At 32.0% G+C, this 17,982-nt stretch overlaps 1 protein-coding gene across 5 annotated transcripts in view; it reads left to right on the top strand.

Annotated features, from left to right (window-relative positions):
- Window positions 1-17,982, top strand: part of SNAP91 (synaptosome associated protein 91) — a 145,418-nt gene that overhangs the window by 99,693 nt on the left and 27,743 nt on the right. For 4 of the 5 annotated variants that reach the window (XM_051997332.1, XM_051997335.1, XM_051997334.1 and 1 more), the window contains 6 exons: window positions 5,873-5,887; window positions 6,033-6,197; window positions 15,981-16,088; window positions 16,741-17,004; window positions 17,230-17,307; window positions 17,473-17,544. In XM_051997332.1, the coding sequence (XP_051853292.1) occupies window positions 5,873-5,887; window positions 6,033-6,197; window positions 15,981-16,088; window positions 16,741-17,004; window positions 17,230-17,307; window positions 17,473-17,544 (702 nt within the window). The remainder of the gene's footprint in view (window positions 1-5,872; window positions 5,888-6,032; window positions 6,198-15,980; window positions 16,089-16,740; window positions 17,005-17,229; window positions 17,308-17,472; window positions 17,545-17,982) is intronic. The other variant, XM_051997333.1, reaches the window with a different exon arrangement.

Raw genomic sequence — 17,982 nt, 5'->3', positions numbered from 1 at the left:
TTTTGGTTGGGTGTTTTTTTTTTTTTCTAAAGACAATACAATTGAAGTTTTACATATATGCATTTTGAACATTAAAATCTACAATATAAGGAAATATTTTTATTTTACTTAAATTCTGAGATTTTCTATTTAATAGGTTAGTAGGATATAGCAAAATTAATTCATATCTATGTGAAACTAAAAGTTCTTTTGTTTGTTTGTTTTTTGCTGAGGCAACTGGGTTAAGTGACTTGCCCAGGGTCACAAAGCTAGGCGTGTCTGAGATCAGATTTGAACTCAGCTTCTCCTGACTTCAGAGCTAGTGAAGTTCTTGTTCATTTTGATTAGATAAAGCAATGATTATAGATTAGATTTGCATCAGTATTTTCATTATGTTGACCTTGACATGAATCAACATTTATAGTTAATTTCTGACAATTGAATTATAACAAAGGTGTTAATTTTTGACAAAATAGATATCACAATCTGGAATACCAAAACATTTAATACTAATTCTCTTCAGAGGCTCTGGATAAATCTAGCCTTGGCAACATTCATTTTTAAATGTTACATCTATTTTCCATGTATGCTCCTTTCAATACCAGGATATAATATATTCATAATATCCTTAAAATAAAACTACATAATAGTCTGTGGTCTTTTTGCCATCCCCCATTTTTGTAAGAGCTATGGAAAAGGGGGTAGAAGGTGCAAAAAAATCAATTCTTAGATTACTTATAAACTTTAACTTGGCAGTTGACATTCTAAATTTGAAAACTCTGTCCATTGACAATTAAGTGCATTAAGGATAAACCATAATTGGTTTTAAATATTTTATACTTTTGTATATTGGGCCTTTTGTCTATTTTCAATTAAAATTAAATTGAACTTGTATTCCTAGCTTATCTTTGGATTTTTTTTTCATATGAACTACTGGCAAATCATATTTCTTCCAGCTTGTGCTTTTGTAGTTTAATGCTTAAACCTAAGTCAGTTATTTTCATGCTGGTTTAGACAGTTTACCAGGATGTAGTCACTGTGCATGATATAATTTCTTGGATCCACAGGTGACAATTGGGTAGTAGGTGGACAACACAGGTAGAAAATAGCCCTCACACCAAAGCCACTAGTCTTCCTTGAACACCCATAAACCTCAAACTTGTCATTGTCATCCAATGGGGTGGGGGACATACCCCCAGCACATGAAGCCTTCTCCCAGGAGAACAGACTAATGTGAATAATTTGTTGTAATGGCCATGAGGGTGTCTGACGCAAACAGACATTGTGGAATTTGGTCAGACAATAAGACACCAAAGTTATCCACTTCATCCCAGGCCATCACCAGTCTTCTTGACTGCTGGACTTGAATAACTCTGGAAAAGAAAATGAGGCTGATGACTTTGTGTAACTATGTCTCATATAAATACAATTCACAAGAGAGTTAAAACATCTACCCATGATGTCATTGGTCCTCTGCAAAGGACAAAACAAAAACAACCTAAATCTAAGTGCTTGGCTTTATATTTATCTTTATTAAATTTTGTCTCTGGGATCTAGCCCATTATTCCTTTCTAGCAGGACTCTTTGAGCCTTTCATTATCCAATATATTGGCATTTGCCTCCATTTTCTTATTAGATAAGCATACTACCCATGCCTTCATCTAAATTATTAAATTTTTTTAAAATGCAGAAGAGGGCAGCTAAATGGCACAGTGGACAGAGAACCATCCCTGAAGTCAGGAGGACCTCAGTTCAAATCTGGCCTCAGATGCTTAATACTTCCTAACTGTGTGACCCTGGGCAAGTCACTTAACTCCAATTGCCTCATCCAAAAAAAAAAATACAGAAAAGGTCAAAACTTACACAAAACCCTGAGACATAATTTTATATATGTTCTTCCAAAATGAAAACTTTTTTAAATGGCTATATTATAACCTGTTAGTTAGAAGTATATAGCTTCTGTAATAAAATGCTATTCTTCCAAAAACCCACCAGATGACAATCTTGGTCAAAGTTAATGTCATTCCATTTATATAGTTGATAAACCAATTTTGGATCCACTTAATTATGTACCTATTCAGCTCATAGTTTTTTATCTTTTTCATGAAATATTGTGAAAGACTTTGTGAAATACCCAGCTAAAATGGAAGCACACTGTGTATGTGGCATTTTCCTAATTTACCAATTCTGTAACTTTTTTTAAAATGACATTAGTTTAGCATGACATTTTCCTAGTAAAATCATTCTGTCTTCAATAATTACCATTTTTTACATGATCCCATTTATTTAATAATAATAAGATCTAGGATAAGTTAAGATTATTCTTTATCATATGTCTTTTTCATGATGTTTTGTGTTTACTCTATATGAAGATATGGCCCAAGAAACAAAATCTTAGTAACCCCAACTTTTAAACTTCATCATTCTTCATATTCTTTTCTCTTCTAAAGTTCTAGCTTCAAATTAAAAAGAAAAATGAAAAAACCACAAGTATTCCCAAGTCCTTCAGTTTCCTGCTCAGAATATCATTATTCCTAGAGATTATTTCTAGATTTCTTTTGGTATAATCATTTCATTCCTAATTGATGAAGACAGGCCAATAGATTTAGTAAACCTCAGGCAGCTCTCTCTCTCTCTCTCTCTGTTCTGTACTACATATTATAATGCCGGAGAAACTGAGCAAGACAGAAATTAGAGAACAATTTAATAGTTTATTAAATGGAGAGATATACTGGGACCAAATGGATCCATGGTTGATCCCAAGGCTGAATGAGACTATCATCTCAAAGAATCCAGCACTAAGTATTGGGACAGCAAGATTTTTATAGGATAACAAGAACAATGACATAATGGGGGCCGTACCTGGATGGGATAACCTAATGGGAGAGGCACTTAGGATGACACAATGGAGGGAGGTACTGGAGAGGTTACTGATGTTCTAATGATGTCCAGAATGGATAAACCTATATCCTGTCAAATATTAAGAAGGAATGATTATAGCCTAAAGATATAAAACCTTTATCTCATCAAACATTAAGAGGGAAAGGTTATAACCTGAGGTAGAATAAGTAAATAGGACAATTGGGAAAACTGGGTCAGGGCATTAAAAGGGAACGTGGCATAACAATATTTGCTCCAAGGATGCAACCTAATTAGCCATACCACATCATCATGGTTATTCTCCACCTTATCAATGCCATCACTAAAAAGTGCTCCTCACCCCAAACTGAATCCAGTAATTCAGACGATTTGACTATATCCTCCAATTCCTAAACATGATACCTTTAAAATCACATTATCTTATTTGGCTGCTATATAATATTGGCAATTCACATAAAACTTGTAATTCTAATTAAAGCCCTAGATCTTTTTCAGATGAACTATTGCTTATTCACATATCTTCAGTGTTGTTTTTAGAACTTTTTTTTTAAATTTGAGTATAAGACTTCATATTTTTCAATCAAGTTTCTTCTTAAAACAATATTCTAGCCTCTCAAGGTATTGTTTTTACCTTTATTTTTCTATTTTCTTTGCTAGGAGTCTCCTTATCTTTGTTATTTATAAATTTGATAAATTTGAGATTAATGACTTTATGCAAGTAGTTGATAAAAAGGTTAAATACCAGATAGCTGATTTATCAGTCACTTGGATGTAGACATAAGTAACAAGCTTATCTGATAAGTAAATGAAGGCAACTGCTAATATATTGGAAAATGGAGGATCAAGAAAGATCCTCCTGGAATGGAATGATGGACTGAATCTAAGAGACAAAATTTAATAAGGATAAATGTGAAGGCTAACTCTAAGGTTTAAATATTAAACTATAAAAGCTTTCCTCCGAACTGACCTTTAAAACAGGATCTGATCACCCAACTAGTTCTGAATCTACCTAACTGCTATAATCTTACCTGTTCACAATGATATTAGGAAAAACTATCAAATGCTTCAGGAAAATCCAGATAAACCACATTCCTCTGATCCATCAGTCTAGTTAAGTGGCAGTTTTATTTTGAAAATAACCAGGTTTTGTTTTTATTTTTGTAAACAGGGATTCTTCTGTCAAACAAGTATTTTTTTAAATTTAATGTCCACTTTAGAATCTGAAACATTTTAATATATGAAGTCATATGATGGTCCACATTAGGGCAACATTAATCCTCTCTCTAGGAACCTAGCAGAATTGCTGAGTGCCATTACTATTTTTTAAAAAATCTATCTAGGAATCTATGTGGTTCTCTCAGAACTTTTTCTTTGCTTAGGCTGTGGGTTTGCTTGAAGATATTTTTGTTTTATTAGTTTGCAAAATTACTCCTCTATCCCAAGTCAAAACTTTTACATACCACATTCCTTCTTATCTTTACATATTTTTACTTCCTGTACATATTCAGAAAACTATGACTCCAGATGTTTTTTTTTCCCATTTAGACTGTGAAACACCTTAATCTCTTTTTTTTTTTTTCATAGTCAGATATATAGTTTTTGACCAGTCTCCCAGGCATTGTAGTTATGGTGTATAGAGAGAAAGGCTGTAAAACCAAATTCTTTTACTTAAGCATGAAGAACAATGTAATTATGACAAAAGTGGATGTCTATATCCTCTTCTTAATACTAACCAATTTAATTTCAGATATTATGGCTACAGTGGAATAGCAACATGCTTTGTTAAGTTGCCCTTAAGTGATGTGCTAGATGGGTGTTTTACTATGTATAACAGGCTTCTCTTCTCTTCTTCATGATTTTGAGCTGATCTCACCCCAAAGTAGAAGATAGAATACATAAATGTAATTTTTGCTGTTTATGTATTGCTTTCCAAGATTCCCTAATTATATTTTCTAAGCCAGTAGTATTTATGTGAACTATAATTCAGACTTCTAGAAGAGCTTGGTCTTTGTATTTCTATGGTTTTTAGTGTAATATTTACTATATTTGCCAATTTCATTCCTATAAAGAGATTGTTATTAGTTTTCTCAGATCAACTGCATATTTCAAGATTAAAGCACAGCATTTAAAAACCTAGTTTGAGTTGGTCCCTATGTTAACTTCTTTTCAAAAGGATATCCCTAAATCCTTCTCCAAGGTTTCTAAAAACTGTCATAACTTTTTAATTGTTTAATTTGTTTATATAATATGCCACTTGTGCTTATCAATCAAATATCTGTGTCTTTAATTTTAAGTACATTTCATGTTATAGGGCTTAAATCAGGTGATACTTAATAAGATACTTCTCAAATGCATTATCTATTGTGCCATTAACTGTACTAATATTTATCTTAATTCTAATCATTACAAGTAGTAATAATACTGATTACTTCTTCCAGCTTTTAATTTATGGTGTTAACCTCTAACTGTTTAAGTATAAGACAACAATTGATTGATAAGTCACCTAGGATATCTGTAGTTTTATTATAACTCACCATTGCTTTTACTTTATTTTAAATTCTTCAATATGATTTTTTTTCTTGAATTTATTTCTTTTCCATTTGATATATATTTACCTTCAAGTATAGTATCCAAAACTTTTATCAGTTTTCTGGTACTTATGACTATCAAAATGCTAGATAAGAAGAGAATAAACAAAGCCTACACTTAAAATGAAACTATGTAATTAGATAAAATTATGTATTTGAACTTTGAAATACTTTGCATTTATCTTTTATAATACAAATATTGAAGTTCTCAGGCTTTATGTAGGTGATATTTTTTATATTTTTAAAATGCAGTTTAAAGTTGGTCAAAGTCTAGGCATTTTCTTGGTTATTATTGACACCCTTACACTGCTGGTATTCCTTAAGCAGAAGTAATTTTTATTAGTAGTAGCTTTACCACAGATATTCAGTGTCTCAGTTTTAACTTTTGTTTCTTTATACTGCTATCATGTAATGGAAATTATTAGACCTTTTAGGAGAAGGTAAGTAATATTTAATTCTTAAAGTTTTGAACTGATTAATAAGTTAGTGTCTTATTTTAACTATTTTTAATATTTGGAGCCCAGTATATTTCTCTTCCTCTCCTTCCCCTCTTTTCTATTTAATCCTCATCTTTGGTGGATATAGATTCTTTGGCTGCACTTTCTACTGCTCCTTCTGAAGCACAGATTTCAGATCCATTTGCACCAGAGCCTAGCCCTCCTACCACTGCTGAAACTGCAACTGCTTCTGCTTCTTCTTCAACTACTACTACTATTACTGCTGCCACTGCTGAAGTGGACCTTTTTGGAGGTCAGTTGAGATTATTACCTATTTAAAATAATTTTTTACAAGAATTGTTAGAATGCTTTAGTAATAAAAGTATTTAAAGATTTTACATACATTTTGGAGGAGGTTTGGAAATGGGTTTTTTTAAAATTGTTTTGTTTCCCTTAAGTGTAGGGAACTCCTATTGTGAACTCCTATTTATACAGATTGACATCTCATTTACAACTTTTTTTCACTTTATTTTCAATTAATAAGCAATTATTTTCTCCTTTCCATCTCATTCCTATTGAAAAGAAAAACAAAACCCTTTTAATAAGTGAATACAATCAAGCAAAGGCTCAAGATCAAATAACTGTGTGTATACATATTCATATTTAATTGTAGCATTCATCTCAGTTTTAGGATAACTTGCAGTAGAAATGAACTGTTAGTTTTTTTGATCCAATTAAGTGGTCAAATAGAATTTTTAAAATGTTAAAGTATAAATTACCTTAGATATAATATAGCATAATTCTCTTCCTTGAGATAACAAATGACTTACCCAGGGGTGATATAGTGAATTAATGGCAAAGTACACTTGAACCCATGTTTGTTGATGTATATTTCTATCTTTGCTTTTCCTCCTCCTTAGTTAGTATTAAAACATGGCCTGAAATCCATAAACTTTTATCATTAAATAGTAAATTGATATTGAATAGTAATAGAGGTTAGGTAATAACCAGGTGGGTACTTTAGTTGTGATTAGAACAAAAATGAGGTAATTGTAGGTCATTCAACAATTAACAAAAAGAGGTTTACTTAGTCATAACATAGAAGAGATATTCCACAAAGATACTTCAGTGATGAGAAAAGACTACTTCTTTTGTCTCCAAATGTGCCTAGTCCAGCAAGGCACTGTATGTGATCTTGAGAGAGTCACAAAAATCTGAAAGATTTCAACTACCTGTGTGAGTGGAGCTATGCCTTCAGGTTACCAAAAAGCTTATCATTTTGGCTGAAGGTTACCAAGTAATTGTATTAAGGGATGAACAGCTTGAGTCATGGTGTCCTGGGTCAGTGAAAATCCAAGGAGAACTTTGTTGTAGACTTTAAAAGGGGGAAATACATGTAACCTCATCTATGTGGTAAGGAGTACCTTTGCAGAGAATGATCCTATCACAAATAGAAATACATGGATATGTGATTTCTATGTTACATATCAATCTGAACTATGCAACTCCTTAGGTAATGGGACTATTTTTACCCTCAATGACTATGGAATTATATTGTCTAACCTAGAAGACATAGAAATTTGGGAATGATGCTATTCTTATTTCTCTCCTAAGAACTCAGAAATAAAAGTTGAAAGTTTCTAAAAATAGTTCATTGAGTCTTCCTTGTAGTTTGACCTTCCTTATTCTCTTCCTGTCTTTAGCTCCAGATTTTAAGGAAACATTGAGATGAACAGATTAGGCCACATCTAGAGGTGGTTTCTAGAAACACAGAGACAATCTGGTCTCTGTTTTAAGGTCTAGCATCAACTTGGATAGAATTACTTTACTAGTGTTCTATATCTGAACATAAGGAATAATCTTGCCATCTCAGATCCACAGAACTTTCTGGATATTTTCTAGAATAAAGACTTAAACTAATTTTTCATTTCTTAACACAACACACAAAGTATTCCCTATTTCCCTAGGCCAAAAAAAAAAAAGTGAACTTTCCTTTTTCTGAAATTTCATAGCACTTAATATTCCTCAAGCACTTACAGTTTCTTTTGGATTATATGGTTTTGTGCTATATTATAAACTTCCTACAGCCAACGACTATTACTTCATTATTGTATCTCATCAAACACTTTTTAATAAATGTTTGTAGTTTAATTGAATTATAATTTTAAATCTTGTTATAATGTTTTATCTTCTAGAGAATTGTTTAACATTAGAAACCAGGAGGATAAAGTGAGAAAATTTTGGTAACTTTTAAAGAATTAATTATAATATAAGGGGAGTGGAATAGAAATCAGCTAACTTTATGATTTAACATTTCCTGGCATTACTCTGATGATATGAATGAAAACATATATAACTGACCATTTAAAATACTGAAAGTATCATTAAAATAGGTTCCCTAACCTTTGAGCAGGAAACAGTAAAATTAATCAATCACATCTTTATTAAGCACTTAACTTTGTTCACTGTACTGGAAAATGGAGATACAAAACCAATCAACAAAACAACCTATTCTTAAAAGGAATTTATATTGTAATGGGGAAGACAAGTACATATATAAGTATAAGCCAAACAAATGTAAAGGGAAAATACATATATAAATGCCAAGTAGTTACATAATTTGGGGAACAGGAAAATAGCAGTTTGGAGAACAGGGAGAGGATTTATCTAGAAGATAGAGCTTGTGTGTTACAGCAAATCCAATTTACAAATACTCAGAGATATCTCAAATGAAGAATAGAAATATTTATTCTTAGCAACTTGCAAGAAGCGAACATCTCCAGACTGGATTCCAGACCAGTCTAGAGAGGTTAATTTTCACAGAGATTGAAATGAGTTATATAGTCATGACCACAAGAATAATGCTTGGAAGTAACATGAACTTTTTAAATTTTGACCTGAATTTTATGATGGTCAATTTTACAACTGCTTTCAACTGTTTACCCTATTTCATTTCCCAGATAAATTAAATCTCAATCTACCTTAGTTAATGATTTTCTATGAAACCATGTAATCCCCTCACAAAGAGATTTGTTTAGAGGTAAGTAATCCATTAAACCAGGATAACCAAGGAGGCTCAGTTTACCTCAGGCTTCCTCAACAAATAGACATTACCCAATTTACAGATTCCCTTAGAAAGTCTCCAGTTCATTAATTAGTTAGCTTCTTCTAAGAAGTTAAGTAAGGGTTCAGGAGAGCAGATATTTTTACTAGAGGTCTTTATTCTCCTTTCCAGAGTCTTAATAATTAACAGACTTTTGAAATTGGATCTGAAATTAGCAAGTGAGAGGTTTAAGTTTTAGGGTTCTCTTCAAATGATTTTTTTTTGGGGGGGGAAGTCCTCAGTTTCCCATTACACTCAAGCTTAAGCTGCTTTTGAAGAAAAAGGATTCCCTGAGGTATAGATAGAGGGAATGAATTCCAGGCAATGTTTGGCCAATGCAAAGGTTTGGAAACGAGCAATGAAATATCTTCAAAGATCAAAGAGAAACCCACTATGCCTAGAATATCGGAGGGAGAAATAAGACACAGAGTTTGAAAAAGATAGACTAGGGCCAAATTATGAAGGATATAAAAAGCCAAACAAAAGAGTTGATATTTTATCCTAGAAGCAATAAGGAACCATTAAAGTTGGTTGAATAAGGGAGTCATATGATCAGATGTGTGCTTTAGAAAATCACTTTGGCAGCCTTGTGAAAGAAAGAGTGGAGTAACAAGAGATTTAAAACAGAGAGACCATTCATGATGCTATTATAGTAATCTACTTCTCCATTTCCTTACCTGAAAAATACCCAAGTGGACAGTTATTTTATCAAATATCTCTGCCATTTTTACATTTTGGCAGGATTCTTCCAGGGGTGGAAAGAAGGCTATGGGGTGGAATAGCAGCATTCCTTCTCTCTTCCAACTGAGGAAATACAGCCTCATAATCTCCCAATGCCCATCTTCCTCATAAAACTCCCAAAATAAGCAGTGATGTTAAACTCAAATAGAAACAGGGGCCACTAAACTCTCCATAAAAATCCCTGCAGGCTACATATTGACTTAGAAAAACACACCTTAATATTATCTATGTTTTATTCAATTTGTATTTATTTTATTAGATATTTCTCAATTACATTTTAATCTAGCTCAAAGGCACTGTTGTGCTGTGAGTGACAATTTCCCCCTGGCTACATGTTTAACATATTTGATGGAAAGCATGGGAATTTAATACATATTTAACATTTTGTTACATATCCAAATATCTTGGGATTAAGAAAAATAAAAAAAATCTTTTACATGTTGTAACTTTTCAGTCTTTTCCTCATTTTTCCCCTGTTTTATTGCATAAATCATCTTATCTTAGAGATAGGAGATAGGAATATTAGAATATCCATAGAAGATGTGGATAGATTTGACGGGGTAAGAAACTGTGTTCCCTTTTGATTTATAAAATTAACACTCTGAAATTCTGTCCCCTTTGATTCCAGACCTCGCTTCCTCCCACCTCCCAGACTCCAGAGAGTCTATAAGAATATATCCTCCTGGCTGGGCCTTTTCTAAGGCAAATGGCCCCATTGATGCAGACCCTTTTCAAGAAATTCCAAATTCCAGAAGCCTTCAAAAAGTGATTTCCATTCAATTGGAGATCTAGGCTTGGGGACCAGGCTTTCTTTTCAACCTGAAACCTGAGCCTCTGATTTTCTATAAAGGATATTTCTAAACTCACTTCTTTGCAGAATGTCCAAAGTAGCATGCTTTGCCCCTTTGGCATAGCTGCCAGGACCCTGCCTGCTGTGAAGACAATCTCTTCTCAGCTGAAAAAACTTTTTGTTATTTCCCTAATAGGATTTTGCCATTGAAGAAATCAATTTTTCTAGCAAAGATGACTTCTCATCCAACAATAAACTTCTATTTTTGCCACTTAAAACTCTCGTGTTCATGAATTTTTTGAATTGAGTTCATGAATTTTTTCATGAAGGACCTGTACTAACCAAAAGAGTATTTCCACAACTCTCTGACTGACACTAGAACCCCATCAGGTTGGGCAATAATTTTGTGTTGAAAGTGTTTTTTAAAGCCTTTAGCTGCCTTTTTTATTTTGTGTAATCTGCAAGGAGTTTAGTATTTATTCATAAAGAACAACTCAGAAAAAAGTGAAAAGCCAGCTTTCATCCAGCTTGCCAGAATCACTCAGTTAGGAAGTCTAAAATCAGATTTGAACTCAGCACCTCCTGATTTCAGAGCCAATGAAACCCACTATGCTGCCTAATATCTCTACCTTAGTCATCTTTTGTAATAGATAAAACTGTATTTAATTGAAAAGCTGTTTAAAATGAAATAAGACTTGATAAGTTTTCAAATACTTATTGAATTTAAATGACCTAAGATTTTCTACAATGAAAGAAAATCACTAAACTAAACCAACGAAAAAATTTTAATAGCATAAGATCAATTTCTTTGATTTAAGGAGAATGTAAATATTCTGGAAATATTTTTATGATTCCATAGTTTATATCTTCAAGTACAGATGGATTACATAGTATTCATTGCATAATGGCCTAAAGTAACCAAAAGGACCATTTTTTTAATGATTCCATTGAGACTTGTGCCTTTTTACTTATCTATTGGAATAGTTAGGCATACATAATGAAAATTTGAGTGACTACCTATATTAGCTCAATATTTTTTATTATGATGGTATTTTATTTAATCAGCAAACTAGCACCATTGCTAGTAAGAGTAATTTAGTTTCCTGAACCTCATGTGTATAGTCAGTTGAATTGTGTCATGATTTATATTTTTTAATGTATCTTGTCTACTTAGATAAATACTATTGTGTGGGTCTTAAAAAATAAGTTTAGTAAATTTCATTACTTAAGGACTGATTAATCTTGTTATACAAAATTAATTATATATACTGTGATGTGTAGCTAAAATTTAAATTTTCTGTATGGTAATAATTAGTCAAAACTAATACTACATTATCAGTGTTACTGCATAGTTTATGAGCTTTTGTATTTGGTAATACCTCAGGTTAATACCAAAATAATAATATTTAGTCTTGATTTTGTAAGTAACTTAATTTTTTTTTCTGAGGCATTTGGGGTTAACACACAGCTAGGAAGTGTTAAGTATCTGAGGTCAGATTTTAACTTAGGTCCTCCTGACTTCAGGGCTGGTGCTCTACCCACTGTACCATCTAGCTGCTCCAGCTTAAATAATTTTTTAAAATTTTCTGGTATTCTGGTATTTAAATATTTTCTGGTATAATGTTTTTGATTGTATAAGTAACAGACATGGTATAAAGGTATAATGGATCTGGTATAAAGGAAAGATCTTTGAATCTGGAACCAAAAGGCCTGGGTCCAAATTCCACTTTTCTGCTTATTACATATGTATCTTTAAACACATAATTTCTCTCTGGGCTTCAGTTTCTTCAATTACGAAGTTAGAAGTTAAAAATTGATTCCACTTAAATAGCTTTTCTACCTTTCTACCTAGAATCTTTGATTCTAAGGGGAAAAAAAGGTTATCTCATTAACTCTCTGTTGTTAGGAATTTGAGGTAATATTCAGGATAAAATACACCTGGTAGAATTAAAATAGCATTTTGTGCTGCCCACAAATTGTCTTTTCATTTTTCTAGTCACCCTATGCTGTTTACTTTTTCTCAATCTGAAATGCTATAAATAAATTAAAATCTCATGTAAATTCTTAACAACTTACAAAGCAGAAATTACATACTTGCCCCTGAGATATATGTAGACTATTGGTAAGACTGGATAAATTCATGGTTATGGGTTGGGACTTGACCAGACCTAGACATGTGATTTCACTAGCACCTGAAGCACCTAGAGGTAAGGAAAGTTTGCCCAAGATTACATAAATTCTCAGTTTCTTACTGATTCACTGTCTATTATACCTAAAATTTCTCAGGAAAACTTATAAATTCCAGTAAATGTGAGAGATTAAAAAAAATAATAAAATATTATATAAATGTGCCATACTTGATATATGAAAATTCTATACTAAATTGACCTTTATATGGTTTTTTTCCTCTAGTAATAGTGAATTAATATTTATCCCTTTGTATAGATATTTGCATACATTATTGGATTGGACTAGAAAGATGATTTGTGTTCTGAGGGAAAATAATTTCCAAAATTATAATAAGGTCAAAAGCCAGACTGCAGCATTTGTGTCAAATGTTTTATCTAAATGTAATAATCACAGATGAAAGTTAATCATCAGTTACCACATTTTTGACTTGCAAGGGTCAAGCAGTTATGAAATCTAAGGCCAAATTTAAATTCAGCTCCTCCTGATTCCAGAGCCAGTGAAACCCACTGTGCTATCTAGTATCTCCACCTTAGTTATCTTTTCATTGAAAAACTATTTAAAATGAAAAAAGGCTTGATAGGTTTTCAAATACTTGTTGAATTTAAATGATCTAGATACCTGAAATGTGGAGAAATCAAAACTCTACTTATTGTTTCTCAGAGTGTTATTTTCTACTATTTTGGATTCCTTGGCGATTTTGTGAAATTTAGGTAATTGGCAATTTTTTTTGCCAGTAATTACACTATTATATATACTGTTCAGAGAACTCACAGAATTATATGGTTTTTTAATTTTTCATGCATATGCTGATATAAATTCAACTGCTATTTCATCTGTACTGTCACTTGTAAGAGAACAAACTCCCCCATTTTTGGCAGCTGTTGCAAACCTTCCCATGATTAAGAATTTACTCAGCTTGTAGAAGTTATTAACAGGTGCTAATATATGAGCATGTAACTAAGGCTTTCTCTCTGTTGATTTAAATGAGTTGAAATGCCCTTTAAAAGGGAAAGTTTTGGAAAGTGTCCAGCACATTTTTTACATTGGAAAAAATGTTTGTAGATTTGTTTAAAAACTCTTTAAAATACATTTCATAACTGTTTTAGTGTTTTTTTTTTAAATCATAGTCTTTTATTTGGATTTTTACTTAATGTTTTCTCAATTGAAATATTTCTCCCTCAGATTTTTAAGCAAGGCTTAACAAGGCATGCTTTCCAATTATTTTGTGAACTTTGACAAGTTTCTTAGTTATCTTTGAGTGAGAAGTATTGCTTTTAGAGACAATTTTTAATTGTAAGAGATAGAAGCCACTTTTAAAGCATTCCAAGTTGGCATTTGAAAATAAACTCGCTAAACTGATTTACCTGGTAACATATTTCAGCATAGACAGTGTCTACTTGATTTCACAAATATTTCAATTATGTTTGCATTGAATATTTTTAATTACATGGTTGAGAAATTATTGGTTGTATTGATTTCTATTTGGTTTTGTGGGTGGTTGTTTAATTTTCAAGAATAAAAATTTAGCTATTGATCACTGTTTGTTTTAAAGAGTTTGAGGGCATATTGACCATTCTTATTATTTGAGCTTTGTATTGACAGTGACATAAAAATTTTTCTAGAGAGATCGTTTCCATTTTTTTTTTCTATTCTACTAATGGATAATATAAGCTTTACCTTGAGTATACCTTTAAACTTTAAAAACAGTATTGAAATTGCAAGATTCATTTTCAGGATGGTGGTGTTTTAAGTAAATTTTAAATAAGTTAATAGCCTTTAATAGTACTAAAAGAATTAAATGTTAGATGTCAGTATATGGACATACATTTATATAGATAAGTAGGTAGATAGATATTGTATATATTTGTATGGGTTGGGTGCATGGTTTTCTACTTTTGTCTAGCATTAATTGCTTCTATAAATAAAGCATCAATATTGCATTTTATATTATTTATACCAGATTTATACTAAAATGTTCATATTTTGAAACCCATAGAAGTTTGAGCTTCTTTGTTTTTAAAATGTTGATAATAGTTTAAATGGTCAGCTTGAGAGAAACATCTCTTTAAAATGGTATCTAAATCTTCACTCTTATACATTTAAAGATACTTTTTTAAGACAGTGTTGTTATTAAGCATATGTATATGCATGCCCAAATTCAGGATGTATTTAAGATTCTTTGACAAAAAGGCTAGATACCTTAAACTTTAAAATATGTCATGACAATGAAAAGCATTATCTTGTCATTAGATTCCATTTAGTAGGCATCCTATCAGATTTTTTTCTAAAATGTTCTAACTAATCAGAAATAAAGTTTAGAGAATTAATTGACAGTAATATTGAATGTGGTTAAATGCTAACCTCAACAAAATGAAACTGTTTCTGGCAAGTGCATTAATAAACTCTTGATAAGTACAGTACATTATAACCCATCTAGATACAAATAGTTCACTAATATCATAATGACATATATGTTGAATAAAGGATTACATATGAATAGAGCAAACCAGAATTTTTCAGCAGTTTAATATAAGTTTTTCATACTAATTGGAACACTACTGTAATTTCAAAAAAAGAAAGCTAATTATTTTAATAGAAATAAGGGCACTTTAGTCATAACCCTTATTTCTTTAAATAGATCTTTATATTTTTCTAGAAATGCTTTTGTTAACTAAAAAAGTTCTAATCCTTGTCACTAATTAAGAAGTCTTTAAATGCTGTTATTAAAATTATCTCTTTACCCTGTGAAACATTTGAAACTAGACCATAGCCGATGCATTCCATATACATTACAGTACCTATCTAGATTGGCATTAAAGAAGACATTTATGTTTCCTTTAAGCCACTAGTCAGAAGTGTCATAGTAGTAACTTTAAGCAAGTCTGACTGAACATGAAAATTTTACTATCTTAACTGACATTAGTTTTACTCTTGTATTTTAATTTTTAAATCCATTCTAGTTAATTTCTGATATTACATAAAACATGCTGCTCAGAACCCTTATACAATGAGAATCATGTTATCTTTTGGACCTTAATGTGCCTTGGCAGTAACAAAACTGAACCACATAGTATGTAACTGACTAGAAGGAATGCAAGGACAAATTTACTTCATGACTGTCAACAGTGCATGACCCATAAAAATAACATTTCTAAAAATTCATGTTGTATAAGGGAGCCTTCTTCTGCAATTTAACTTGGTTCTTTTACTATATTTTCTTCTCTTTTTATTCTTTTAATTTCTATTGTTTAAAAAAAAATACTGCACCCAAGATGCCTTTGCAGCTTCTCCTGGTGAAGCCCCTGCAGCACCTGAAGGGGCAGCAGCACCAGCTACCCCAACCCCTGTAGCAGCAGCACTTGATGCATGTTCAGGAAATGGTGGGTTTTATGTCATTAGCAAGTTTCTTGTTTTGTGTTCTAGTAATAAATCCTATAATCAGATGTGGCCATTTGTTGTTGTTGTTTTATTAAGTTTTTTTTTTAATTTATCATTCATTCTTGGTTTCTTGTGAATACATAGTATCATTCATTAAATTAAATTAATAAGACCAATACTTAAAACATTAAGATAGAGATGTGCATACTTCTCAAAATTGGCAATTTCTCAAGATTGACAATTTTTGTCAATGCAAGTATGCTTTCTTAATGTTTTTTTTCTCTAATGCTATGGAGTACTTTTTATTACACTAGTCCAAGTAACTAATAAACAGCATGTTTTTGTAAATGTAAAAAATTACTAAATTTGTCAGGTGGGTTTTGAGGATCTAAAGATGTACTCCCCTCACACTTTATTCTGATCTTACTCAACTAGAGTTTGAAATCTTTACCTTTATACTTTTAAATTTATTTAAAAAATGAAAAAGTGTACTAATTACACTGGTTAGGGTTGCACTGAAATAGAGTCCCATTTAAATACCTAGCTTGTGTGTATATATCTGTGTATGGTATATGTTATCCTTGGTTGTGATTATTTTCTCATTTCCTTCCTTACTGATTCTCTATATATATTCTCCACTTTCCTTTTTACAAGACCCCTTTGCCCCATCTGAAGGTAGTGCAGAGACTGCTCCTGAACTGGATCTTTTTGCAATGAAGCCACCTGAGACCAGCATTCCTGTAGTTACCCCTACAACTAGTGCAGCCCCCACGATTCCCGCAACAACTCCTTCTCCTGCTCCTGCTGCCGCAGCTGCCACTGCTACTACTACTACTGCTGCTACTGCCACTACCACCGCCACCACACCCGCCACTACCACCACAACCACTGCTCCTCCTGCTCTAGATATCTTTGGTGGTAATTCTTTAAAGCTCTTTGATTCTGGTGGATTGAATTCTGGTGTGTCAAATGCACATCCAGAATACACACATAACGTTGCATGTATACTATATTATTTAAATTATTTGCTACAAACCATTTGCCACATACCTCAGAATTCTCCTAATCAAAATTCAGAACTGGAAATTAATGTTGTTTCAGTTTGGTCAAACTGAGTAAAGGCTTATATATTCTTGATCTTAGATTTATTTGAATCTGCTCCTGATGTTGCTGCAGCACCCAAGCCAGATGCTACTCCTAGCATAGACTTGTTTGGTACAGGTAAAAATAAATAGATCCTTTCTTTCATTTCATTATTATTTCTTGGATGTTTTTATGCTTAAGCTCCTAATTCTCATTTGTGATGATAAGTTTGTTAGATTTTTGACTTTGATTTCAGCTTTCTACTTATTTCTGCTTGATTTTGGTTTGTTTCACTTTTGGAAGATGCTTTCTCATCTCCTCCACATGGGGCTTCTCCTGTGCCTGAGAGTTCTCTCACTGCTGATCTCTTATCCGGTGAGTTCTTTTGCAGAATTCCAGTCTTATTTGGGAAGCATTATGTGTGGACAGATAGCGAATTTCCTTGTATATGTGATATTTGAATTCTTTAGGCTAGATAAAAATAATAAGGAATTCAGTTCAAGCTTCTCTCATCTTCAATCATTTATAAATAAAATTTACTGCTCCCCATCTTGATATCAGTTACATTAAATTACAAACATACTTTTTAATGTGGGCAGGTGGGGAAGAAATAAACTGAATCAAAATCCTTAAGTTTTAAAGTGATATTTTGAGCTAGTTTTTTCTTCTAAAAATCGATATATATCTTAAAATGAAAATCTGCCTTTGCCTTATTTATTCTCTGAGTTTGCTAATAGGATTTATTCATCTTGAGTAATAAATATGGATCTCAAAAAGGACCATAAAGGATCTCAGTTTTATCTGTTCTCTACT

Source organism: Antechinus flavipes, chromosome 4 (assembly GCF_016432865.1).
Source record: "Antechinus flavipes isolate AdamAnt ecotype Samford, QLD, Australia chromosome 4, AdamAnt_v2, whole genome shotgun sequence".
Taxonomy (NCBI): domain Eukaryota; kingdom Metazoa; phylum Chordata; class Mammalia; order Dasyuromorphia; family Dasyuridae; genus Antechinus; species Antechinus flavipes.
The sequence above is the reverse complement of the archived record's forward strand: the minus strand, read 5'-3'. Positions and strand labels throughout refer to the sequence as shown.